This window comes from Carassius gibelio, chromosome A12 (assembly GCF_023724105.1).
Source record: "Carassius gibelio isolate Cgi1373 ecotype wild population from Czech Republic chromosome A12, carGib1.2-hapl.c, whole genome shotgun sequence".
Taxonomy (NCBI): Eukaryota; Metazoa; Chordata; class Actinopteri; order Cypriniformes; family Cyprinidae; genus Carassius; species Carassius gibelio.
Window position 1 is genome coordinate 5,567,965 of NC_068382.1, and position 22,617 is coordinate 5,590,581.

A 22,617-nucleotide genomic window follows, 5' to 3' on the forward strand; every position below is an offset into this window, starting at 1 on the left:
TAACGGTTGTTAATTTTATATTGCCAAAAAGTAGGCATGTCAACGTTAACGTGCAATTAATTCAAAATTCTTAACATGGTGAAATAATTTATTGAAACACCACCCACTATTTATTATTTTTATTTAATGAAATGCTATTCATTTTTGTCTGTATGTTTATAAAGTACATGTTATTTTTATTTTCTTACCACATACATGATAGCGACATGTATACATAAGGGCAACTGTCCATTTTTAAAAACTGCAATGTTTGTAATGTGATTTTTAGATACACCTTTTCCGAAGTAGAGATTAATGCACCTATTCCACTTCTAGATGCATATATTTTGTGTGCAAATATTCTAATGTTCACTTTTAATGTGCTTATTTTGTTGTGCATATTTTCTTAGATCACAGGTCTAAAAATGTCCCTCATCTGTGAGGATGTTTTAATTTTTGGATGCCAGCCTCAATATCAGGGTTCAGTTCAGCTTATGCTCACATACACTGTTCTTCAATGTACTGAACTGGAGAACATTTAACATGGACAACACTATGGTATGCAGCGAACAGCTGTATGGTGTTGTATTTTTACTGTAATTTCTTACATGTGTAATACACTCAAATTTAAACTTATTTTGGGGGAAAAATTTCTGGGAAGCAATATTCATAAATGCATCCAGTCCTTTTTTTTAAATAATAAAAAAAAATAGAATTTTATTTGAAAAGCCAACCTATGAAGTTCACATGGCATTTACAAAATCCTCTGGATAAAGATCATGAAAAGCATTTACAAAAATACACAATTCAATCTCACTTATCAACATAAATACACAAAAAAAAATTGCGATTTTTCAAAAAAAAAAAAAAAAAAAAACAAAAAAAAAAAAAAAAACAGTAGCACAAAACTGAATAACTTTTTACAAACATTTACATTTAGTCTAAAATACATTTCTTTAAAGGTTTGTTTATAGCACAGCTAGTCAGTGCATTTTTTGCTGGTGACAATTCTGACAGGGTGGCATTATAATAATAATAAATATCAAGAAAGAAAAATAAGCATTACCCTGATGACTAACAATAGCGGAAACAGTGATGTTTCAGATGAGTGCAAGTGCTGAATCTGGCCCTGATGCCTAAAAGTACATGTACCAGCATGCAATGCTTTATCAGACGTCTTCAGGTCATCTCAGGCCCAAGTGTGTAACTCATGGCACATTATTTCTCAAGAGCTCAATTCCTTTTTTTTTTCTCTGTGCATGAGTGACAGACAATATCTTAAGCGCTTGCAAGTCATTCATCAACAAGCTTCCCATGAACCCGGAAACGGTACAAACAGGTGTATTCAGGATGACCCCAGTTAGACAGCACTCTCATCTCAATGATCTGAAAACCTCTCGAGACCTCCTCCTTGGGGCAGACAGACACACAGAATTACAAAATTAGGCAATCGATTAAAGATTACAAATAAATAAAGCTTTGCTGGTAAGCTGGTAGATGATGCAACACCACCTTCCACACTGACAATCGTCCTTTTCTTTTTCAAATATTCCACTGTATTGGCTATTTTTGTCATTTATGAATTTGTTTAGCAGCATAATGTTACAAGAAGCCATCAGTCAATCAGTTACAGAAAAATGTGTTTGGTTGATACTTACAGACACTAAGAAGGTCTGAAGAGCATCGCCATCTTCATTATAAACAAACTGTCCGAGTAACTGCCCCTCTTCCTGCTGCTCGTCATCAAGACCCTTTAATAAAACAGAAGAGAGGGATAGGAAGTTAAGAGAAGTAGTCAACATTTAACTTTCAACATGCCTGGAAATATCAGGACATTTCAAATTGTGGCATCTAGGTTTGGAAAATTATGGAAATTATGAAAAGGACGGAAAATCTTAAAACTGATGGGGAAATTCTACAGTGGATATAAAGCACCAGCCAAAAAGACTGACATAATAAAGTAAGTCTTTTACGCTCACAAAAGCTAGATTTATTTTATCAAAAATACAGAAAAACAAATAGAGTAGTATTGTTAAATAATCAAATTTAACAGAATTGTTTTCTATGTTAATATTTTAATGATTTATTCTTTTGATAAATCTGAATTTTCAGCATCATGCGTCACATGATCCTTCAGAAATCATTGTAATATGCCAATTTGGAGCTCTAGAAACACTGATTATCAATGTTGAGAACAGTTATTATTTTGCACCCAAAAAAAAAAAAAAACTACTTTTATTCAGAAAAGATGCATTGAATGGGGTGTACAATGGTTTTCAACAATAACATTATTGGTAACTGAGCACCAAATCATCATATTAGGATGATTTCTCAAGGATCATGAGACCGAAACTAGGAGTAAATGGTTGCGGAAAACTCTGCACACAATATTCATTAAATAATTTTTAAAATATTATATTCATTAGTCGAGATTTCATGTGCACTCACATATACACTGAACTCTCGTGGGGCGCTGCTGATGCTGCCAGTGGGCGACAGGGATTTGGGCACATGATCCAGAGAAAAGGCTGTAGGCAAAATCTTCATGGATAACCCAATCACCAGATAACCTTGTGATCCTTTAAATGCCCAGCAGTTCCCAGGATGCACATCTGGCTGCAGGGACAAATGAATGACGAGATTAAGAAAGGAGAGAAATAACTATTTAAGTCATGCATAACTTTACAAATAAATGCAGATGAATATAAATCAGAATTCTGAAACCTATCAAACCTGTATGACTACACGTGCTGACTGGGAGAAGTACCACAGCGGGAAGCCAAACAGACTCAGCAGTGCTGTTTTGGTGTCAAAGGACTCTGAGCAGCGTGTGCTTATGATGCTGCCTCCTACAGACACAAAGAAACATTCAAATTCACTACACCACCCAGGCACCCATGTATTAAACAGCAGAAATATGTGCAAGACTGCTACTCATAATTATAAAGGATTGGGTGATTCTGTACTACCATCTTGATTTTTCAGACATGCGTTATCCTCCAAAGATGAAAAACCATTTCAATCAAACTGCTATTGTGGCAAAGCAAACAACATTCAGACAAGTAAAAAAAAAATAATAATAATAAAAAAAAAAAACCCTCAGAAAACTGTGCAAAACACTGGATTTAAATAAAAACTGTTGATTTATGAGCCTTTTAAACTCGAGACAAGAAAAATGCCTTCACTTGTCATGATACATAAATGAGGACATTTGGCCCTCACAAGCATAGCTAAACAAGTACACAGATCATAATGGTTTGATTTTAATTTGACCACTGTAGTTTCCAAAAAGTTGCACAGGGGTGAAAATTGCACCCATCGGGAGCGAGAAAGAAAGAGAATTTCTTTTCTTTTCTTTTTTTTTTTCTATTAAAGTCAAGTACGCTTGATGACAGAATACACAGTAGTGTAAGGACATGGTAGGTTTTATTGGAACTCCTCTAATATCCGCACACTGTGATGGTAGTAACTGATTACATGTAATCATTAATAATAATTCGTTATAATTACGTGTACTGTAGCTCAATTGCTAGAGCATCTGTTGCTAGTAAACTTTATTTATTTAATTTTTTTTTTTTTTTAAAAGGTCCCGTTCTTCTCAATCCCATGTTTTAAACTTTAGTTAGTGTGTTGTTGTTAGAGAATAAAGTTCAATGCCAAGCGAGGTATTTTATTTAACAATTCACCTACAACGAACGACCAGTTTGGACAACATCCCTCTACTTCCTGCAGTAATGACGTCACTAAAACCGTTTTTTTAACAAAACTCCGCCCACATTAATACACAAACAGGGGAGCATGGTCTTGTTAAGCTCCGACGGAGAAGAGGAAGAGCTGCGTTTGTCGCCATGTCGTAGAAACGCTGTTATTTTCATCTCTGAGTCCAATAATCTTTGTTTGGCCTTCCCAGGGACGCTGTACTTGGAGATCAATAGTTACAATTTATGTTTAACTCGTTCCCGACAATTATAATCCACATGTAAAACTATCTGCAGCACATTTTGCTAAGGACAGCTTGCTGAGGACAACTTTCTCAATCTAAAACAGTTTAATGCCGGATTCGCACAAAGATTATTCTTGAAAGATGGAGCAGTTCTCTCTTTGTCTGGAGAAAGTGTTGTTTATAGACCACAAAAGGTAAGTGTGTTATTTAAGTTGGTGCGTTTAACCGTTTCTGTAACTTATTACACAAAAGGACAACGCGGTTTAGCTTTGTTAACTAGATGTTAGGGCTGTGCAAAAAAAACGAATGCGATTTTCACGCGCATCTCGTCAGTAAAAACGCTCCTGTGATTATAAGTACATCTCCAGCACGTGTGTTCAGATCAGGATTGACAGGTTTTCAAAACAAATCCTGCCAACTTGCTTCTCAAAACTAGCCCAATCGCGTTTCCAGGAGGGCCACGTGCTCTAAACTGCTGTTGAATCACAACACAGGAACCGCTGGCCCAATCACAACTCGTCATGTATTTCTGAAGGAGGGACTTCTTAGAACAAGGAAGTCATCAGCCCGTTTTTATAACTTGAACTCCACCCTGAGATTTTAAGCCAACAAGTTAGTAATTAACAGTTCTCTGACATTGGCTGATCTCTGACATTAACTACATGCAGAAAAATTCTATTTTTTTTATCTCTTTAGTAGATTTTTTGATTGCTGTTATTTTAAAATGATTTAATTTCAGATTTTTGTGATTTAATTATTAACTTCATTAAGCTCCCAACCCTCCACCAGTTCAATACAATGTTAAATGCAATTTACATTGTTAATAACAATGAATGAAATATTTTTTCACATACTGCTACATGGAAAGCATGCAATTCTTTTTTCTGTGTTTTATGTTCGTACAGCTAGACAAACAACTATAAAAATAATTTAAAATGCAGACACAGATAAGACCATTACTATACCTCCAGATTCCAATGCATAGTCCACCAGACCAGTGCGGTCTTCAGAATAAAGCTTCATTGCATTGTTGACAATGAACTGTACATGCTGTGGAGAAACAGAATCACAAAAAGGTAGCATTACATATATTTGACTATAAGGAGTTATTCAACTTATTAAAAAGAGCCAGTAAGATGAAAATTCTAAGCTTCCTATCACTGTTTATAAGTCCTGTACATTAGGTTTAAATCTATCCAAGGTTAAAAAAAACATTGTCATTGTCAAAATATCATTTTAAAATGACCTCAATTCTAAGAGATCCCCAAACGGTTCGCGCGAAGCTGTTCAAAAGATTCAGTTTCCTTAAACCCCACCTTTCGGTAGCATACTGTGTTCTGATTGGTCAACTAACATAGTCAGTTTTGATTGGTTGTTCCGCACACACCTCCACGGTAAACTATGCGTTAGCATCTTTTTGGGGTGAATTATGTCTTATTCCTCTCATCGCGAAGCAAACAGTAAAATAAAAAACTTGAACAGTCTCGCTGCTTTTTCTTCCGTGTGGGTGTATTCAAGCCGCGCGCTTCAGTTTGAATCTGAATAGCGCGTTCAGCGCGGGGGCGTGGTCACATTAGATATAATGAAGGGAGACGTGAAAAACAGACATCGCGTTGTTTTCATATGGATTACTTTATCACAGAATATCTGTTAGCAGCACTTGTTACACTTCATTTTAATGACGTGTTTGTAAATGAAGATCAGCGCAGACAAAGGCTGCAGACAGCACACATACTGATAAGACGCTCGAGAGAAAACAGACACATAACTTCATAATCATACTTCGCATTGTGATTCGGAAATGCTCGTTGTTCTAAATAAAGTTGGTAATGAACCATCTTTTCATCAGCGAAATGTTGTGAACACAACAAAAGGGATTTGTTGTACTGCTCTGGTATTGTGGTGAAAATGAATTTTAGCCATTGGTTCTTCTGATCTTCATTCTTTGGCAGTGAAAATTAAAACACACTGTCTCCTCGACATGATGCTATCACACCAACCAGAGCGTCTGTGTGGGGGGGGGTGGGGCAGGTTAGAGTTCCGTTTCTCCCAAGACGGTAGGCGGAGATTATTATGCAAAGTGCTCCTAGTGACGTACATAGAGATGGGCAAAAGATTTGAAATCTATAACGACTCGTTTCTGCGATTCAGATCCGACTCTTTACTTTAGAAGCCAATAACTTTATAAATAGTGTACTTTTTGGTTTAATTATTTGCACATTGTTTAAACAGATGGACAGATACATCATACACTGTAATACAGGTAATTTTTGATTTCCCATCTGTGTGGCTCTTTAAAATACTCAAGTTCTTAAAAGCTTACTTCCTCCGAGAAGCCTGCCTCCCCTGTGGCTTGTCGTACAGTTTGGGTGATCGTCTCTTTAGAAGGTGACTGGCCCTCCTCTACCTGAAGGGTCAGGTTACCCAGAATGCTGCTCTCCAGATTGCCGAGTGAAGCCTGCATTTCAGTGGTGCTCACAAAGTGATCAGAGAGCCACTGCAGGAGAGATTTAGGAAGCTCCAACTCTTCCTCTCGGTCACTGCCATAAAACAGAGACCTGATTTCCCTCTCCACCTGCTCGGATACCTGTGAAGAGCAGATCCAGCAGTTATGAGATCTTGTTTATTTGTAATCTCATTTTATCCACTTTAATATGTGACTGCAAACATCAGGACTGTTCTTCAAAAGCAGAGGATTTATAAATTCCAGCCAAATAACTTTCTGAAAGTCAGTCACAAAAAAAAAAGAAAAAAAAGGAATTGAGCTCTTGAGTAATAATGTGCCATGAGCTACACAGTTGGGCCTGAGATGACCTGAGGATGTCTGATTTTTTTTTTTTTTACCATATTACTACCACACTTCTCATTTAAAAATAAAGTAATATATTCTTTAAAAATGTCAAATGATACTTGAGCTTATATGCCTATATTTGTATAAGAAATTAAGAGCATATGGAAATACCAAAAAAAAAAAAAAATACTAATACTAAAAAAAAGAAATCCAAATTTATGAAACCTATATATTCTTTTCCTAACAAAAATTTTACTTTAGAATGTTTTTGCACAATATTACATTTACTTGAATACACTCTGTGGGAGCTGCAATGGTTCATCAAAAAGTGGAAGCAGAATGAAATTAGGATTTCTCCTCCTTAACAACTTTGGACTATTTAGTCTTATTACCATGTGAACTACAGGCCAAAGAGGGTAAAAGCAAAAGTTCAGTTTGTCTCACTTACCTTAATTATTTGTTAAGTCACAATTAATAGATACAAAAAATGGATCTGAATGCCAGAAGAGTTGTTTATATGGTTCTCTTTCTTAAAATAAAAAAAATAAACATTAAATTAGGCATTCTACTAATCCTGACACTTTTTCAAAGCCCCCCCCCCCCCCCCATACTAAAAATTATGCTTTTTAAAAAAAAATTGATTTCTTCCAGGTTAATGCTTTATAAGGGCTAAATAAGGGTGTTAAAATGTCAGCAATGAAAACCAGACCCTGCAACCACTACAGATGAAGAGAGCACGTACTGAGATTGATAGGGAATCCAGCTGCTCACACTTGTCTCTGCATCCCATCAGTCCCTGCACATCATCTCTGATGTGCTGCAAAGCCTCCTCTAGCCGCCTCACCTCTGCCAGTAAAACCTCACTGGAGCTGCTCTCATCCCCCTCACTGAAGAGATCAGACATAAATTACAACAGTTTACATGAAGTCCCAGGAATATTACTTTAATGATTGAGAGACACCACAGTTGCCCCTTTAAACCAGATTAAACAATGACCTGTGTGGATCAGGGGCAGGCACCTCAGCCTCAGGAATTTTTCTAAAACCAGGTTCTTGTTTTCTCTGCAACTCCTAAATTAAACGAGACAGACAGACAGGCTGAATTAGCTCAAATGACTTATTTTATCATTGAAGTTATGTCATTCAAAAAGCATGTGAACTTCGGCCCAAAGTTAACTTTACTGGTTTCCACTGACAAAAACAAAACCCTGCATGCTAATAAAAGCATCTTGTGTTCAATGTACAATCTGAGTTTCACACCTCAGTTTTGCGTGCTAATGTCTGAAGCAGAGCCTCAGCTTCAGCGAGTCGAGTATTCTCTGACTGACGCTCTTCTGCATGCTTTTCTTGATGCTGCAGACAGAGAATTGAAGATTAGTTATAAAGCTTTTACATAATGTTACTGATATTAAACATGACAGATGTAGTAAAACTGGTAACTATATAAACAACCAGAGCCCCCAATATTCATGAATCTGTATTTTAAAAAATTTCTCTCAGCGACTCATGTTTGCATGCCAATTTCAATTCATACAGCACATCTGCCTTAGTTTTTCTAATATATTAAGTGGTCCACGTCTGTGATGAGCATTCACTGATAAACGACTGCTACTGAGTCTAAAAAACATTGGATTTAAAAGTGTGGTTATTAAAACTCTGTAGTATTTATAATGTGAGGTCATCACCTGTTGTGTGTCCTTGGCCTCTTTCTGCACGTCGCCTGTCAGTAAGCTGAATCTCTCCTCCAGCAGATCTCCAATCCACTGGCCCAGACTCTCTCGGTCTGTGTGACGGTGAAGCTCTGAGCGCAGGGTGTTATAGAGACTGAGCACTTCAGTGTGCTGCTCCTCCTGCCTGAGCAAACCCCCCGTTACTCGATCCCACAGCTGAGACAAGTTGTCTTCTAAACGCATCAACCTCTCTGCCTCTACTGATGAAGACAACAGAACCAAGGGCCTCTGGGTGGAGAGAGACATAGTTACAGACAATCACCTTCATATTTTTGCATTGATAAAAATTTGTTAATTTAGTAGGCGACAATATAGTAGTAATTTGCTGAAAGGTAAATACTACCTGAGTGTCTGTGTCAGGGGGTGTCTGTCCCTCCTCTGAGTCACGCATAGAGGTGGTTGAAGGGGTGACATAGGAGGCGTCCTTCCACACCATCACATTAGCAGAAGGCAGCATGGCTAACAGTCTGGATGGCCCCCAGTAGCACAGAGCTATTAGAAACAGCACCGAAGAAACATGAAAAAAAAAAGTGTGATGTACAGAATCTTATTTCCATTTAGACCTATAGTCAGTCATGAACAGCAAGCTCACCAAGAAACAGAAGGAAAGGTACTAGAAATAGGACTTTCGAAAGCATAGGTAGACACCTGGAAGAGAGAACAAGGATAGGTTAAATATTGTTTGTCACATCAACACTCTAGCAATGCTCAAATTATGAAATTAACCAAATTAAGCTTTATGTTAACCACACTGGACAAGCAGAATGAATCTATTGGAAAAGAGTGCAAAACTCACTTTGAAAAGAAATCGACAAGCCATAAGAAGCTTCCTGAGGTAGTCCTCCCTGAAAACAAACACAGAGTAAAGCGTGAGTAGAGACTGACTGTGGATTTGCACATAGCAGGGTTAGGGTGCACAGCAAGAGGTCAAACACACACACACACACACACACACACACACACACACACACACAGAAAGAGATTTTCTAAAAGCTTTTTTTTTTTTTCATAGAGTAGTATTTATTCAGTAAAAAAAAAAAAAATAAATAAAAAGAGCCTCCTAAATTCGAAATTGATACCACTAGTGAAAATGCCTACATTTTTTTATTTATTTAAAATTAATATAATCGGAGTGAAAAGGTGATTAACAAAATTTAACAAACTGCACATTATTTGCTAAGCCCACCTTTTGAGAAGGGCTCGTTAACATCAAATGACAAAACTAAGGAATCAATTTTTCCTTTCTTTAACTGCTAAAATGTCCTAAAATAGAGCCAGTAATCAACTGATGATCAGTTGCAAACTCCTCAGAGATGAAACCAGCGATGCACAATTTCTCAATTCACATGTAAAGGGGACGTTTACATAAATGTCTTAGCAGTAAATAGGTCCTTTTAGCTGTATTGTTATTTAAGGATCAGATAGAGGGTGGAAAAAAAAATCTACATAAAACAGGTTTAAAATAAACAAAAACCCAGGCTTTAATGAAAGAAAATCTGACAAATTTGGACGGAAAAAAAATAAAAAATACCTAGGTCACTAATTTGCTTAAATTTGATTACTGACTTCAATAGTGCAGCATATTGAATATCTAATCACTTACTTCAATTTTCTTTATATTTTGCCATCTATTATTTTGGACCCCACTGCATATGTAAACAAAGGCTATAGCAGGACTACTGAACAAAAGGAGATGCATGTCAAAAAATAAACAATAAAAAGTTCTTGGGAGTAAAACTGGAGGAGAAAAAAAAAAAAAAAACATACTATTACATAAAAAGAGCTACTATAACTACAAGTGAAGAGGAAAGATTCCCACATGGAATCAGAACCACAGAAAGTTTAAGGAAAAGGAAGCAAATGCAGGCCATGCAAGGACATCTGAAAACTCTTCACCGAAGCACACACCTGCCTGGGAACAAACTACACGGACCACAACCTGAAAAGCATCAATGCAGGGAAGGAGCTCACAGCAGCATTAAATGGCTTGCCAACTATTTCCAAACAAGAAGCTCTTGGAATGACCAGGATTGAGGGTAAGTGATGAGTATAAAACCTGTAGAAACTATGAACCACCATAAGGACCCTACAGGCCTCTCTTCCTGGGAAGACTGAGTGTCTGTTGCAAAATTATCCTTTTTGCAGTCATCACCTGTTAGAACCAGTGTATGGATGAAAAGAATTAACTGGTGTGTTAAAGTTCTACTCCTACGGCATTTGTTGTGCTCTTAATTTCATCATGACAGCCACCAATGTGGACATCTTTAAACAGATGCTGTATGCAGAAGCCTGCACACATTGGGTCTCATTCATGAAACATTCGTAAATATACGAGTGAATATGTGAGTGATTTGCGCGTAAAGAGAACTTCCCGAAACTCTTCTCCTGATTCACAAAAACTTCAGATGTGATAGTGAAATGTGTGTGTGTGTGTGTGTGTGTTAATGAATTCCAATCAGTCGTAAATGGGACGCGCGTGCACGCTCAATTACCATAAATCCCGCCCATTAAATCCGACTGACAACTATATATGAGCATCATATTATTACACCAAACGAAGGATTTCAACATGTCTTCTCAAAAGTGAATTAAAAATTAAAATTTCTCAGCTGCAGAAATTTAAGTTTTATTATCAGAAGTTCATTCAAAACGCCACGTTTTATTTTCAAGCGTATATAGTGGCGTATCAGGTCCTAAAAAACCGGAAGCTTGGCAGCATATTACAGATGCTGTTAATAGAGTTTCATCTGTTAATCGAACAGTCCCAGAAGTGAAAAGAAAAACCGTATGTAATTACTATACATAATGTTTTTTTCAAAATGCTGTGTAAATATGTACCCGATTATGAATTAAAATGCAGCCGTATTAATGAGCAAAACGTTCAGACGTTAAACGCACTATTTACGCGTGGCCTGGAGCAGGTGTATATTTATTTCATACTAACTAACATTTGAAAAATACGAACGTTTTAATGAATCCGAAAACTTATGCCAGAACCACTTTGCACGCGATTTACACAAAAATTCGTTCTGCTCGTGTTTCATGAATGAGACCCATTGAGCCTGTACATCTACTAGAGCAGGGGTGTCAAAATCAATTCCTGGAGAACCAGAGCAGTGCAAAGTTTAGATTCAACCATAATTAAACCAACTAATAAGATCCTTAAGGCTTATTTGAAAACTCCATGGAATGTTGGAGCAAGTTTGAAACAAAGTTCTGCAGGGTCCCAGCCATCCAGGACACCCCGGTGTTAGATCAAGTATTTATGAGGTAGTGACTGTACCAAGGAAGCTTCCTTCCAAGATAGAATTTGAACTAAGCTGTTGAAAAACAGTTTGAAACCACAGAGGAGCACACAATGGGGATGGCAGATAGCCATTTAATTTGTATTTAAATCTACACTGATATATAAATTTAAAGCCCTATTCGGACGGGACTAGTTTTACAGGGGGTCGTTAGAGAAATCTGCGTTTCACAGACGTACTTGGTGATTTTAATCCCATCCGAATCTGCCACGTCTGTGTTTTTCTCACACAACCTCTGTGATAATTCCAGAGCAAATTACCTACCGTTTTTCAGCAAACTCAGTGATCCTCTGAGAAAACTAATCCCGTCCGAATGCGAATGTCTGTGATTGCCGGTGATATTTTATCTCACAACGCGTTTCCATGTGTGTTTTGGCCAACGTGAATTACCGTAGATGCTCTTACCACGCAGATGTTTGATATATTTGCTTAGCGGCAAATAAATAATAATAATAATAATATAATACAAATAATAAAACCAAGAGCAAGATCGCGTAAACTGTTAATACCGGCTATTTTAATATCAGCATCAGGTAAGATTACTCACGTTCATTTATGTACTCAGTTACATAATGTTTTAATTACATTTAATTAAAAAAAAAGGAAAACAAGTTAAACTAAAGGAACCACATATTAACATGGTTTTGCTATACTAGCCATTTAGTATTTATTGTGTAATAATACTAAGGCAATCATTCTGAATGAATGCAATGCACGCATACAGAGCGCGTGATCTCTGTGACGCCCAGATGCACAAATCAGACCCTCCCACCTCTGTAATAAACACGGAGATACTAGTCCCGTCCGAATTGGTACATGAAAATCACAGACGTCAGGTGGTAAGAATCGAAACTCAAACTAAGTTTAGAAAACTAGTCCCGTCCGAATAGTGCTTAAGATCCCTTACATTTGGCCAATTAATCAATCAATCACCAATCCTAGTTAATTGGGACCACATAAGTGGCTGCTTACAGTGACATGAAAATGCACAAGCGATTTGATGTAGTGATTACAATTATGATTTATGTAATTTAGAATTTTAAAATCACCTCAGAATGCATATGATTGCATTCTCAATGGAAATAAGAAATACTGCTGTAGTGTTGGACCAAAAGAAAGGTACTTAAAAGGCAGCATGATTAATTGGCAAAACTAAAAGGATAACAGACAAAACACACACAAAAAAAAAAAAACCTCACTCACATAACCTTAACAGTGCATAACTGTAAACATGAAGATCTAATGATTTGAAGTAGGAAAATATCTGAAAGTCAAGTATGTGTACTTACATAGTATGCCACTAATCTTCGGTCGTTCCTTTTGCAGCACTACCTCTTTAACACTCATACTGTTGTAGTATTTCTCATTGCCTATGATGAAAAACAGAAAAACAAACAGACATCAGATAAAACCAAGACTCCTTCACAATACAGGAGAAGACTGGTACGTCGCTCCAATCCCAGCTCTGCACAGACAGACTCCAACAAAAGAGATTTGCATGTAGCCAAGGCAGTGCTCATGGTGGACAGGTGCATTTGTTTATGCACAGTGTAATCATGCTTCGAAGAAACATCTGGAAGGGGAAAAAACGTTTGAAGTTATGGTGGCTGTAGGAAAAAAAAAAGGAGGACAAACAACAAGGAAGAGACTAAAACAGCTGGTTAGTGATAGAAGGGGAGAAGGGCTTATCAGAAATGATTGTTCAGGTGTAATAGGATAGCTGAAGATGATTTACATTTGGCACTCCGGAGACAAACTTTCACTAAGGGACTGAATTTGCAAAAGACAAAGGTACAGACAGGTGCTCAAATGCAAATAAAGATGTTCCTTGAGAGAGGGAGAGAGAATAATAAAAAAAAACCCTAATGATTGTCACACAGAAACAGATCTACAGCTAAAGCAAGAGAGTTGCGTTTTTTTATTTATTTATAAATGGGCAAAGTAAAAACCTATTTTCTTCAAATTAACTATTTACCATAAAAATCGACATGCCATGGAGATCAAGTGGTTTTAAATTTATTGTGGTGAAAAGTACTTGAACTATGCACACAGTTCACATATTTTGCTCAAGTATAGAGGAAAAGTGATGGTCATTTTAACTAAGGCTACCAGAGTGAACAATGGTGTTCATATGGTGCCATAAAATAATAATAAAATGGGCTCAGTGGTATAAAAGATGCATTTCACCTTTAGGGTGACTTTAGTATTATACTTATTAATATAAGACCCCTGTGATAAAAACCGCTTACTAACCTGGTTTACGGACAGTTATATCCGTTATTGCAACTTCAATTTCAAGACGACGAAATGCTGGTAAAGCAGGTATCTTTTGTATGATGCCTGCAAGGATACCAGAAAGGGGCCGTTTACATCAGGGCTCCTAAACTACATATGTTTTGAGGCCCAGATTATTGGTGGCCAAGTATTTTTCAGAGTTTTCTGGCCACAAATGAGCCGCGGTACAGCATTTTACATAACTGTTTGCTGCAAACAAATGTGTCAGTCACCGATAAATAGCCAAGTTAAGAACTAACATTTCTATAAAAACCCTAGAACAAAATAGCTCCAGAATTCCAGCTCAGAAGTTATTTCAAGATCAAAACATTAAAGTGTGACGTCATGAGCAGAAATGAGTTCCAATGCTTTAAGATGAAGCTATTTTCTGTTTGTACAGTGTGCATAATAGTTTGGTTAATAAGTGGAAATAATATCCAGGCACCACAGGGTCTGAGAAAAACCAATACCTCCGTTAGCACAGCCATTGGTGGCTCTCTTCTTCTGCACAGACCGCAATGTCTTCCTCAGCAGAGTGATTGTGAAGCGAGCGATTCCCTTACACACTCGCACACACCAGTGCAACACTGATAACAGCAGGCCTAGAGAAACATGGACCGATATTAAATCAACAGATAAGGTTGGACGATCAAAGACATCTGAAAGTGATGGAGTGGTCAGGACAGACTGTGAAGAGAGAGAGATAGATATTCTGGAGAACCTCTAAACCCAATTGGCTGCTTTGCATGCATGCAGTGTAGCTCTGTACATGTCCAAGTCCTAAAATCCAAATCCATCCAAACCATCCCAGCTGTAGACATACTTATACTCCAGAGGCTAAAGAAGAGTTTCCCATCCTTGACATGCACTGATGTGTAAAAAGAAACTATGGAAAAAGTTTGCAATGTTTACACTGTAATTGAGAACCTAATCTGAACATCGGCTGTGGCAGTGAAAACATGCTGAAAAGACAGACTCCCAAACAGCCAGAAACCATCCAGTGAGGAACCCCACAGCCTGGAGAGGTGAACTACAGACTAAACAAGGCTGATACCTTTGAGCAGAGCCACATGCATCAGTAGAGTGCATATGTACAACACAAATGCAGCAATTCTCCTTTTGCTATGAATGCACGCCTCAGACAACATCCCCATCGCACCTGCAGAAACAATAAAGTCAAGCCTGTGCAATAATACTCAGCATCCAAAAAACGGAAGCCCTCTGAGAGGCCCTTTCTGGAGACCAAGAGATACATGAAAAAATCATCTAAGGTGTCTGACATGGCAGGAAAAGAGGGAAACTGCAGCTAGGCAACACACCACTTTATAGTGCGTTATCAAACTGTCTCACCTGGCTTATATCTGCGATTCTTGTCCCTGCAGTATAACGCAGTGTTTGGAAAGTTTGATCTGGGCGTCTCCGTAACAGACACCTGATGCCCAGTAGCATTATGAAGGGAACTGCTGTTCTTGGAGGGAGAGGTGATGGAGCAGTCTTTGCAGATGTAGCCTTTCTGTGCTGTAGAGTTCTGCGTTTTGGCCTCCACTGTGCTGTGGTGTGCAATTATAGTCTGGTCTAAAATAAAAATCCAATAAAAATATAATAAATAAATATATATATATATATATATATATATATATATATATATATATATATATTAAAAAACCTACAACAAATAGAGTGAACACTTACCCTTAATGTCACAGTCTTCATCCAAACCTTGAACAAACAAACAAAACAAAGATTAAATTAAAATTACAAATCACTGCTAAAGCGGTCTATCATTCTCAGTTCATTGCAACTCAAGAGCATCATATCGTGGCGATCATGAAAGTGTGCTGGTACTGACCCCAAAAGCTGTCGACTAGGGTGCTTTCCTGTATGGAGGACTCATCTAGAAGAGAGGACAGCAGAGAGGCATCGCTGGGCGCACAGCTGTTCAGGGTGCTGTTATGGGCCTGTAGGACTGACGTGGAAGCAGACCTCGGAGTTTGAATAATCGGTGTTGTCCCTGAAAAAGAGTGATGAGCTCTTCTGCTCCTCAGTGTCCTATCAGACAAAGACAAAATGAGAGAAGAGGGGATGGAAAACAGAAGCAAAATATAGCTGACTTTGTATTCCTGATGCCTCCTTTTATTTAGCTGATATTGTTAATACATTAAAGCTGTATTATTTTTTAGGACAAGTGACAATGCTGGAATACACTACACAACTTGTGTTCAAGATTTGGCTAAAATGATGATATTTAAAAAAATGTTGGTAACAAAACAGCTGTTGGTACCCACTGATTTCCATAGCATGGAAACAAATATTATAGAAGTCAATGGGAACCAGAAACTAGTAACCCACATTCTTCAAAATCTTTCGTGTGAAAGAAAGAAACTGAAAATTAAAAAAAAAAAAAAAAAAAAAAAAACTTGAGGGTGAGCAAATGATAATATTAATTTTCAAGTGAACTATCAATTTAAAGTGGTCCTATGATTATTTTTCACTTTTTCAACTTTAGTTAGGATCATGCTTAAAAAAATAACAGATCTGCAAAGTTACAAAGCTCCACTCCAAAGGGATATATTTTCTTTAACAGAAAACTAAGAACTACAACAAATGGTTAATAAAGACTACTACAAGCTTCCCCCGGATACTGTGAAGTCACAATGTCACTCATTTTATTAATTCCTGCTCACGGAATATGCAAAGAAGAGGGACAAGGTATGGTTGAGCTGCATCAGAGCCCACAGGCTGTAAAAAAACAAAAATAAAAACCATAACACTCTGAAATGTCCCCTAAAATCCATGCTTGCAAAGGTTCAGCATGCTCCTCATTCGTAAACATTCAAATTTTCTGAATTGGTCTTAAACTGGTATGGCAAAATTTACACCATTATTAATATTAACAGCCAACTAGATTAAACTTGAGGATATGGTAAGGGGTGTGTGACATTTCCAGAACATGCTCTAAACCGTTCGCCAATCACAACACACTGGGCAAGCTAACGTATCAGATCAGATTTCATATTTTGGAAGGAGAGACTTCATTGAAACAAGGAACTACACAGGGGTGCGTTTCCCAAAAGCAACTATGGTCACAAGTTCCGTCATTACCAATAGAGTTCAACAAAATGAATTACCAAAGTTAGCCAACAGGTTGTTTGAAACCGACTGGGAAGAAAACCTATTCTAGCACACCCAAAAACCAAATTAAAACTTTGTAAGATGATGATCCCAGCAAGAGGACCACTAGTGGAATTATAAGTAGCTGCATCTATATATTGGGTGTAACTGTACACTATATATTTAAAACAAGCCACTCTCAACTTAAAATCTATGCAAAGATGTAAATTGCAAGCTTCTAAATTATAAAAATTCTATTTGTTTTTGAAATATATTCATTTACATAGTGCCTCCCATAACACATTTCATAAATTTAAACAATTATACACATACGTACCGAACCGAAAGACCAGTTCTAAAAATGTTCGGTAAGAATATGCTTACCGTTACACCCCTTATTCATTCATACTTTTTTTTTTTTTGAATTTAAATGTATTATGGCACTAATGGCCTAATTCTTGCTAAAGAATTCCCTGCTGATATTTATGGACATACTGCACTTACTTGTCACAGCTGAAGGAGGCGCTGTGCTGAAGAGATGGGTCAAGCAGACTGTCGTCTCCATAGTGACTCAGGCTGGTGTGCAGACGGAGACTACGCCTGGACATCCTGGGCGACTCGTAGACGGGCCCAATCTTGAGCTCCCTCTCAAAGTCTTGTGCTGAAGAGGAGTAGCTGGAACTAACCGAGACAAAAACAGTAATTGGGACCATCATTGGGTTACCATTATTATTATTATTCAGTAAACACAGCTATGTAGTTGCAGGTCTGTTGACTTAGTTACAATTACATATCACTTCAGCAACACTTGTTAGTAAAGTAGCAACATTACTGTTTTGGAGCAGTAAACATACAGCTTTGTTAGAGTCGTTGTTGCCGACAGACATTGCTGAAAGATTTCACACTTGCGTTCTCTGACAAACCTGACAAAATGTCTAGAAATAAAATATCTGAACTATGTCTGAAGGTGTGGTAACCGTAGTCTAAAGCCTGGAATACACTACACAATTTTCAACTGATTTACAGTCTGGGGAAGCTAACGCTAGTTGCCAAAATCAGAGGCAGTCTGCAGATTTGAGTGGACAGATTCCACAGAAAATTGTATAGTGCATGATGGTCACATACTCCAATTTTTTTTTTAGCTTCAGACTTTGATTCCATCTAGACAGAAAATACCAAACATAAAAAAAACCTAACATGTTGGATATTTTGAGCTGATTTTAGAAGGTTTTCATTGGTCACATGTCTTCTAACAGCTCCTATATCTTCTAGAGTTTGTTGTGATTGGAACAACTTAAAAAGTCTAGTAGTGTGTGATCGTTTAGTGTAAGATGGATATTTTTCCTTTGTCACTATTTACAAAGTCGTTAAGTGTATGATGCCTATAGTGTTTTAAAAACTTGTACAGATTTTAAAAGTTGTGTAGTGAATGAGGCTTAAGCAGAAAAACTGACCAAATTATTATCCATATTACCATCCATTATTATCTGCTGTGTTTTTGTTGTGGCTGTATTACCACCTTGATTTGCATTATCTTAAGAGAAATTATCATCCATTATTCTTCTCATAATCAAAATGCAATTGTTTTGGCAAAACGAAAAAACAAAAACTAACACCCTTAAATAAGGGTTGCGAATACAATAAAATAATAATGACAGAAATATCAAATTCTGTAAATTTGTTTAATAACTGGATCATACTTTGGTTTTAGAGTATGGAGTTTGGTCATGGGGTTTGAGTTGATAAACCAATAATAAAATCATAAATCTAAAAAAAAAAGAAAAAAAAAAAAAAAAAAAAAAAAGTGCTTAACCATAAACTAACTAAGAACCATAAACGTGATGTCATTTAAATTTCTCAAACTTCAACTAAAATACTAAATGCTGCAATAAACAAACTGAATAAATGTTTAAAGTCAGACTACAGTTTAAAATCCCTTGCATAAGGGTTTGTGTAGATTTTATAATCAGACAAGGGAAAGCCCTTTTGTTAACCACTTCACCAGCCAAAACTTTTAATCTTTAAATGGACAAAGAAAATAAATTTAAAATGCCCTGTTAGATCACTAATCAGAGGATCATAGAACCACAAATATTAGTAATAGCCTAATAAAAAAAAATAAAAAAACGACAAAAAAATACCTCACCAAGCAAAGACAAAATGGAGAGTTTGGTACATTAACACTCCAGAGAAAACCTACAAACACTTAACCCACAAAAAAAAAGATATCAAACCCACCCAGTAAAAATGAAACAATGGGTCTGGTCATTTTCCACTAGCTGTGCCCGGTCACCGTTTCTAAACTCAAGCCAATGATTCAAAGACAGCACCAACTGCCATCTCTCTAGTAACAATCCCAGCATTCATGTCTGTGAACTCTGGAGGTGTTCTGCTTGTTTGAGGTCTGACAGTGTGACAAAGGACATTCAGACAGCAGCTGCTGAACAGGACACATGATAAACAGTAACCCGACTATGTATAATTAACATCAGCTTACCGCTGTAAAAGTTCCAGTCTTAAAATCGATACCAAAAACAGCACTAGCATTCAAGCTAACGCTTTATAGAAATACATTCAAATACAGCTAAAATAAAGGAGGAATGGTGGAATACACACAGCACTGTCCAGCCCCAGCTCTCCAGATCCCATGAGTAGTCACTGGTCATCCCATGGAAAAAAAAAAAATTACTGCACACTTGTGCTCCTACAGGCACAAGAGCTCTGGATGGATCAAGCGAATTAAGAAGGCTTGCTCTACTTCCTGTGTTCAGCTCCTGTACATGTGACATGTGAGCCACTAAACGTTCCCTGTCCCTCCCTCATTATCCTCATGACCTCTGTCACGATCTATTCATTTTAAAAGTGCTTCACTGTACTTTGAACATGGGATGAACTGCATCTGTAAAAATTCTCAAAAGTAGAGAGGAAATTCAGCATGATACCCAGTTTACACCTTGTATTAATCTCTGGTGATCTTATCACATGATCACATCACGGTTTACACTTTACAGTGACATGCAGGAGTGAAAGATAAAGTTCTGTTGACTGAGGGTCAGTGTGAGAGCTCAGCGGGTCAGTTAATGGATGTGTTGTTTTTTGGCTTATGCTATAAATATTATAATCTCTGAACATTTGAATTCTATTATTGTGAATTCTTCTGAATTAAGTTTGGTTTTGCAGAAATTACAAGAATGACTGTGATAATATTCATTAGTTAACAGGAACGCTTACCCAATTTTCTTGAAAATGATATTTGAATGTGCAAGACATTTTGTTTTTTTTAACAAGTAAAAGTGGAAGCAGTTTTAATCCCATATAATCAGACTTAATTTACTTAATTTGTTTTTAATTAGTGAAAATCAGAATTTAAAATATTGCAAGTAGGTTTTATTGATAATCCATATTGTCAGACTTGAATTATAATTACAAATTCTAGACATTACTTAAAAAAAAAAAAAAAGGTTTTAATTTGTGAAAGATAAACACACACACACACACATATATATATATATATATATATCCACTAGCTAGAATCAAGCAGACTAATGCCACTTTCTCTTATGCACTATCTCTGCCTTTGATTTCTCATTTCAATTCAAAGAGTCAGGATTATATGGGTCAGTCCACAAGTACTGATCATTCAGTCGTGCTGGTGCATCTTCTCACTGGTTCATTCAGCCATTTTCTCGAGAGAAAATAAATACAATTAAATAAACTTTTTATTTTATTTTAAATAAGCAATCTGAGGGAAGAAAATGACTTCATTTGAGGAGTCTAACAGGTCATAAAACTCATATTAGCAGTTCAGAACTAATTAGGACCATAAACAATTTTATCGGTGTTGGATATGACCGCTCTCTCAACCATTACTGAATAAAAACACATTGAAATATAGGGATGGAACTAAAGTATCAAGACAAAATATTCACACATGCCTACTTACAGACAAATTGACTAAAGCACATATACATAACACATTACCTGCAAACACCATGCAAAATATGCTCAATTAATTACTCATGTCCCCCTAGCTTCTGTGTGGAGGGTCTGTGTACCATCACACACACAAACTCTCATACACTAACCATAGCTGTGAAATTGCAACAAGCTTGCGTGTTTTCGCATAATTGCAGTGTGAATACATTTCAGATAAATCATTACGAGAAGTGATCTACAGTCATGATAAACCATGAACACTTGAAGCAACTGCGCAGTCAATCGACCATCATCAGTGTGTTGTATTACCGTCTTAGCAGGTTTCATGATAATGTACGAATGCAGTGACTTCGCTTTATGGAGAAACGCGAGACTCACTCAAACGGGGCTCTGCTCTCTCCAACCTCAGAATCTCAGGATTGAACACAAGAAACAGCAGCAGTATCACAGTTAAACCATTAAAATCCATATGTGTTCGCCTCCATTACCTCAAGTACCGCATCATCAAGAGAAAACCAATGAGAAGAGCGTCGGCCTACCGCCGCAAAATACAAACACTTCATATCTACATCTGACGGACAACATATCATCCAGCATTAAACACAAACCACGTAGGAACTGCATTTCACAAACAGAACTAACGTACAATAAAAACAAAATAATGCATGACAATTAAATCCCACAATAAGCAAACCAAACAACGAGAAGAAAAGATATAACGTTACGTTAACGTTACGTTTCCTGTAACTTTCAGGTAAATATTGACTCAACAGCACCTTTTGCACCTGACTAGCAAGTTAGCAGCACAGACAACTTAAAGTAACTTACCCGAACTTAAACGTGTTTATTTTACTCTCTGATCAAAAACAACATACGTTTGATTCACACTACAGTGAGATTCAGCAGCGCTAACGGTGTTGACCCGTTTCTCTAATCACGTCTCAGGTGGCTATTTAAATATCACGTCACGCGCTTAAGCTTGAGAAACGACGTCATATCCGCCAAGTTATACCCCTTTACAAATGAAGTTGAAATACTTTTAGTAAAATAATAATAATAATAATAATAATAATAATAATAATAATAATAATAAACATGCAATTACTGCCTTGTTTTACTTTTTTGATAGCGCGCCACTGTTATTTATTTATTTGTTCATAATAATTCTTTTATTGCGATATAAACAACACCCTTTGATAAGTTTTTGATTTGATATTCTGTGACATAATTATCTTTATTTACAAAAAATAGATAATCAAAATGAACATTAAAAATAAACTTTAAAATCTTTTTTACAGTGCGTTAAAAAAATGACCTTATTTTATCTAAATGTTATAATGACTGCACGAGCAGGGTCCAGATTTTGCTTTTAGTGTTATACAGTTTTAAATATATATTTTTTTCATTTATATTCACTTATATTAAATAACACTTATTAATGCAATAAACCTAATAAACCAATAGGCCATATGGTGTTTCTACAATGTATATTCTAATTATGTGATATTTGTATGACAAATTAAACTGTTGTTGATAATCATTCCTGATA

The 22,617-nt window shown here is 36.7% G+C and overlaps 1 protein-coding gene across 4 annotated transcripts; it reads right to left on the reverse strand.

Moving 5' to 3' along the window:
* Positions 1-839: 839 nt before the first annotated feature.
* On the reverse strand, positions 840-22,032 carry LOC128024969 (SUN domain-containing protein 1). Of its 4 annotated transcripts, XM_052610881.1 has the most exons (22): positions 21,897-22,032; positions 17,637-17,813; positions 15,871-16,070; positions 15,714-15,740; positions 15,372-15,596; positions 15,076-15,180; positions 14,492-14,623; positions 14,001-14,087; positions 13,037-13,117; positions 9,239-9,287; positions 9,035-9,090; positions 8,786-8,934; positions 8,398-8,670; positions 7,973-8,065; positions 7,710-7,783; positions 7,456-7,600; positions 6,246-6,509; positions 4,888-4,972; positions 2,713-2,828; positions 2,428-2,595; positions 1,638-1,730; positions 840-1,389 (listed from the first exon to the last, which is right to left on the reverse strand). In XM_052610881.1, exons 2-22 carry the CDS (start codon positions 17,738-17,740, stop codon positions 1,273-1,275), a joined length of 2,643 nt encoding a protein of 880 aa, XP_052466841.1. In that variant the 5' UTR covers positions 17,741-17,813; positions 21,897-22,032; the 3' UTR covers positions 840-1,272. The 4 variants fall into 4 exon arrangements, with proteins under 4 accessions (XP_052466841.1, XP_052466840.1, XP_052466839.1 ...); XM_052610880.1 differs by lacking the exons at positions 14,001-14,087; positions 21,897-22,032 and adding an exon at positions 19,749-19,912; XM_052610879.1 differs by lacking the exons at positions 14,001-14,087; positions 21,897-22,032 and adding an exon at positions 19,371-19,527.
* Between the last annotated feature and the right edge of the window lie 585 nt (positions 22,033-22,617).